The 5,415-nt window shown below is 53.4% G+C and overlaps 1 protein-coding gene across 1 annotated transcript in view; it reads left to right on the top strand.

The window, feature by feature from the left end:
* Positions 1-5,415, top strand: part of YJU2 (YJU2 splicing factor homolog) — a 23,023-nt gene continuing 17,608 nt past the window's right edge. The window contains exons 1-3 of the mRNA XM_025369099.1: positions 1-97; positions 2,003-2,103; positions 3,804-3,948. Coding sequence (XP_025224884.1) covers positions 74-97; positions 2,003-2,103; positions 3,804-3,948 — 270 coding nt within the window. The 5' untranslated portion in view covers positions 1-73. The remainder of the gene's footprint in view (positions 98-2,002; positions 2,104-3,803; positions 3,949-5,415) is intronic.

Below are 5,415 nucleotides of genomic sequence, written 5' to 3' on the forward strand. Positions count from 1 at the left end.
GGCTTCCGTCGGACGAGCTTGGTACTTAGGCTTCGCATTTCTCAGGTGCTTGCGAGGTGATTAGGAGGCAAAGATGTCGGAGCGAAAAGTATTAAACGTAAGTGTTGAGCGACTGGGGCTTTCCAATCGGAGCGGGACATCCCGAAACTCCGGGAGAGGGAGGAGCTTCCTGGGATCTCTTCTTTGGAACCCTTCTTTCCCAACGGCCCTCCATGGGATGGGGCTTCCCAGACTCTTCCCCAGACTCCTCCCCATCGCCTTCCGTGGGGGGTGGGCCTTCGCTAAGTCTTCCCTTCCGGGCAGGGGTGTAGCCATCACCTGTGGGGCGTGGCTTGGGCTTTTACCCAATCACTTCACCAGATAGGGTTTTTCCCGGAGGGAATGATCCAGTCACGTTATCTGGGGGCGGGGCTTCCTTAAAATACTGGCGGTCTTGTGCCATCCTTTTGAGGGGCGTGGCCGTAAGAAGCCCTGCCCCTCTTGGGGCCTGTAGCCAATCGTGTTCTTTGGAGAGGGGTGTGTGTGTGTGTTTTTGTTGGGGTCTGGTCATGCAGATACCCTCTGCCTGACAGTGGCCAAGATTCCAGACTCCTAGAAGAAAAGCAGAGGTTCAGTATAAACCATACTGTTGGCACAGTTCTGTTTTTTTTGTTTTTTGAGACTGAGTTTTGCTCTTGCTGCCCGGGCTGGAGTGCAGTGGCACGTTCTTGGCTCACTGCAGCTTCTGCTTCCTGGGTTCAAGCGATTCTCCTGCCTCAGCCTCCTGAGTAGCTGGGATTACAGTGCCCGCCACCACACCCGGCTAATTTTTGTTTTGTATTTTAGTAGAGATGAGGTTTCACCATGTTGCCCAGAGTGGTTTCGAACTCCTGAGCTCAGGCAATCCGCCCACCTCAGCCTCCCAAAGTGCTGGGATTACAGGCGTGAGCCACCGTGCCCGGCCGCACGCAGGTCTTTCTAGGAGAGCGGTCCCAGGCTTGCTGTAGGAACTCCTGGGAAACAGGAGCCCTGGGATACAAAGGGAGTGTGAGTATGGATTACGACAGATAACTCCACTGCACCACTGGAAAATAAAACACTTTGTGTTTGAAGCACCTGCTGCGTACCAGACGCTGCAAAGAGCAGTTTATCCCCCTTGCCTCAAGGAACGCGTGTAAAGACTCTTGGAGACAGAAGACAATGTGCCGGTTTCACAGAGGAGTAAACTGAGCCCTGCAGGTTTCAGCTACTTAGGATTCAGATCCAGGGACATGACTGTGTAGGCAACGATGTAGTATAGTAATTGGGAGGCTGAGCTAACAGAGTCCTGGTTTACCCTCTACAGAGTTGCTGGGGAGTTGGGACACCTTGGGGAACTCAGTCTCCTGCCGGAACAACAGAAGCACTAAGCAAAGCTTAACCTCTACAAAGGGCAGGGTGTGGGGCCTCACACATGTAATACCAGCACTTTGGGAGGCCAAGGAAGGTGGATCACCTGAGGTCAGGAGTTCAAGACCAGACTGGCCAACATGGTGAAACACCATCTCTACTAAAAATACAAAAATTAGCTGGGTGTGGTGGTGGGTGGCTGTAATCCCAGCTACTGGGGAGGCTGAGGCTGAGGCAGGAGAATCGCTTGAACCCGGGAGGCGGAGTTTAGCAGTGAGCTAATATCACGGCACTACACTCCAGCCTGGGCAACAAGAGCAAAACTCCGTCTCAAAGCAAAAACAAACAAAAAAACTGGCTTTTTAGAGCTTCCCGTGTAGATAACATTTCACGTGTATTGTCGTGACTGGTATTTAGGAGAATCAAATCAAATGTCTCCACTGAGAGAGAGTCAGGAAGCTTGTGCCTGGCCTCCCTCCAACTGTACTGAGTCCTGCCAGGCCTCTCTGCCTATCGCAGAACCTAGGGTGGGCCTGGGGACCCCCGACACAGCTCCCCAGAGCCCCTTCCCTCTGCCATGTCCTGCCCCTGCTTCTGAAAATAACTCCCCCAATGTTTCCTTCCTCCCCCGCAGAAATACTACCCGCCGGACTTTGACCCGTCAAAGATCCCCAAACTCAAGCTCCCCAAAGACCGGCAGTACGTGGTGCGGCTGATGGCCCCCTTCAACATGAGGTGAGCACCCCCCGCGAGACCCCACACACCAGCCGTGGCTGAAGGACACAGTGCCTGGCATCGACAGAGGTGACACGTCCTGTGTTCAGACCAGATCACTGGTCCTGGCTCAGACATTGACCACTCTGGCCCTCCTTCGCCTCACCATTTGGAATTAAGCTCTGGACCTTTTAGAACCCCCGCCTCCACCAGTGCCTGCCTTTAGATCTTGGTGGTTAGTAAACATATGAGCAGAGAAGATAGGACCCCACAGAGTTGCAGCCCCATAGATATATTTCAGCTTCTCCAGCAGCCAAGCTCATCCTATCCCAGGGTCTTTGCACACACTGCTGCCCCTGCCTGGAACTCTCTCCCTCTACTTTCTTTCTTTTGTTGTTGTTGTTGTTGTTGAGACAGAGTCTTGCTATGTTGCCCAGGCTGGAGTGCAGTGGTGTGATCTTGGCTCACTGCAACCTCCACCTCCCGGCTTCAAGCGATTCTCCTGCCTCAGCCTCCTGGGTAACGGGGATTACAGGTGTGCACCACCATGCTCGGCTAATTTTTGTATTTTCAGTAGTGTTGGGGTTTCACCACGTTGGCCAGGCTGGTCTCAAACTCCTGACCTCAGGTGATCTGCCCTCCTCGGCCTCCCAAAGTGCTGTGATTGCAGGCGTGAGCTACCATGCCCGACTTTCTCCTTCTACTTACACGTGGTGGGCTCCTCTTGTCTGCCATAGGTCATGGCTCCAATCTCACCCCCTCCGGGAGGCCTCCATTGTCCCCACTCACGGTACCCACATCTTGCCCTTTGTAGCACTTTAGAATTATTGTATTTCACCAACTCTAAACCCCACACCTCTTCATGCTGTAGCATATCTGAAATCACACACCTGACGAGGAAAGAGGCATCTGGGTCAGTGAAATTTGTTTCATGCCCATGTGTTGATGGCCTGTCTGCTCCTCCCCCTCCTTCATTCATTTATTCATTCAACACTCATTTATTGGGCACCTGCTGTGTGCCAGGGTCTGTGCTGGGCGCCAGAAACAAAGTCCCTGGCCTCATGGAGCCCACAGTCTACTGGGAAGTGGAGATCATTGGTAGTCAGGCAGGTGCACGGGCCCCGGAAGTCAGGCAGGAGAGAGAGCCCCTGGGGCAGTGGTGGAGGAGGCAGGGCTGTAGGTAGCTGGGGTGGTCAGGGCGACATCAGGCAAATTGCTGGTGGCGCTGAGGTCTGAGGATGAAGGGCGTCACCGGCCATGGGACCGTAGGAGCAAAGGCCTTGAGCTGGGACTGAGCGGGGGGTGTTTGCAGGCTCAGACAGGAGGCGGGCGTGCTGGGCTGGGGAGCAGAGCCTCGAGTAGGAGGGGAAGAGGGAGGTGGGGCGGCATTTTTCTGTGCAGCATCTTTCCTCCTGGGGGGTGGGGTGCCCCGTAAGCACCAAGATTGCTTCTGGGAGTGCATGACAGGCAGGCCTCACCTACTCAGGGGGCTTCCCAAGCTGGCGACCCTTGGACCGAGCCCCAGAAAGATATGAATGAGAACACGAAGTTCTCAGGTAGAGGAAATTTGGACACAGGGTGGGGCAGCCTGCCCCGTGAAGGAGGAAGCTCCCCACCGCTGGAGGCAAGCAAGCAGTGATCTTGCAGGATGCCGCAGGGACAGCCCACCAGTGGGAGCCAGAGTCCCAAGACAGCTCGCTCCCCTACATCCCGCCCCGCAGGTGTAAGACGTGCGGAGAATACATCTACAAGGGGAAGAAATTCAACGCTCGGAAGGAGACGGTGCAGAACGAGGTCTACCTGGGCCTGCCCATCTTCCGCTTCTACATCAAGTGCACGCGCTGCCTGGCAGAGATCACCTTCAAGGTAGACGAGACGGCCAGCCAGGCCGGTCCCTCTCCCCCAGCACACCTCAGATCAGGGCAGGCCCCGGGGTTCCTTACCCCGATCCTCTCCATGCAGGGAATCTCATTTCAGTTTATCCCCAATTAACAGACAACAGTTTGGGGGAGATGTTCATGGCAGCATTCTATATAAAGGCAAAAAGACAGAAGCGACCTAGATAGATAATAATAAGGCATGAGAAGAACAAATTAGCTTGCAGGCTGGGCACGGCTCACACCTGTAATCCCAGCACTTTGGGAGGCCAAGGCAGGTGGATTGCCTGAGGTCAGAAGTTCAAGACCACCCTAGCCAACATGGCAAAATGCCGTCTCTACTAAAAATACAAAAATTACTGCGCATGGTGGCGGACTATAATCCCAGTTACTCAAGAGGCTGAGGCAGGAGAATCGCTTGAACCTGGGAGGCAGAGGTTACAGTGAGCGAAGATTGCACCGCTGCACTCCAGCCTGGGCGACAGAGTGAGACTCCATCTGAAAAAAAAAAGCCGGGCACAGTGGCTCATGCCTGTAATCCCAGCAGGTTGGGAGGCCAAGGCAGGAAAGAGAGCCCCTGAGGTCAGAAGTTCAAGACCAGCCTGGCCAACATTGTGAAACCCTGTCTCTACTAAAAATACAAAAATGAGCCGGGCGTGGTGGCTCTTGCCTGTAATCCCAGGAACTTGGGAGACCAAAGCAGGAGAATTGCTTGAACCCGGGAGGCAGAGCCTGCAGTGAGCCGAGATTGCGCCATTGCATTCCAGCCAGGGTAACAAAGTGAAACTCCGTGTCAAAAAAAAAAAAAAATTAGCATGCAATGGAATATTACGCAGCCAATAAAAATCACAATTTGACTTTTAATTGTTACCCTGAGGATTTGAGGAAAGGCTGAAGAGAACTTAAAATTTTCTCTTCCTATGCTTAAGTACTCTTTGAGTACTTTTTTGCGATAAACTTTCTTTCTTTGATTAAAAAAAACATTTTGGGCTGGGCGCAGTGGCTCACAGCTATAATTGCAGCACTTTGGGAGGCCAAGGCAAGCAGATCAGTTGAGGTCAGGAGTTCGAGACCAGCCTGGGCAACATGGCGAAACCGTGTCTCTACCAAAAAGAAATTTAAAAATTAGCCAGGCGGCCGGGCGCGGTGGCTCAAGCCTGTAATCCCAGCACTTTGGGAGGCCGAGATGGGCGGATCACGAGGTCAGGAGATCGAGACCATCCTGGCTAACACGGTGAAACCCCGTCTCTACTAAGAAATACAAAAAATAGCCGGGCGAGGTGGCAGCGCCTGTAGTCCCAGCTACTCGGGAGGCTGAGGCCGGAGAATGGCGTGAACCCGGGAGGCGGAGCTTGCAGTGAGCTGAGATCCGGCCACTGCACTCCAGCCTGGGCGACAGCGCGAGACTCCATCTCAAAAAAAAAAAAAAAAAAAAAAAAAAAAAAAAAAAAAAAAA

The sequence above is a fragment of the Theropithecus gelada genome, chromosome 19 (assembly GCF_003255815.1).
Source record: "Theropithecus gelada isolate Dixy chromosome 19, Tgel_1.0, whole genome shotgun sequence".
Taxonomy (NCBI): domain Eukaryota; kingdom Metazoa; phylum Chordata; class Mammalia; order Primates; family Cercopithecidae; genus Theropithecus; species Theropithecus gelada.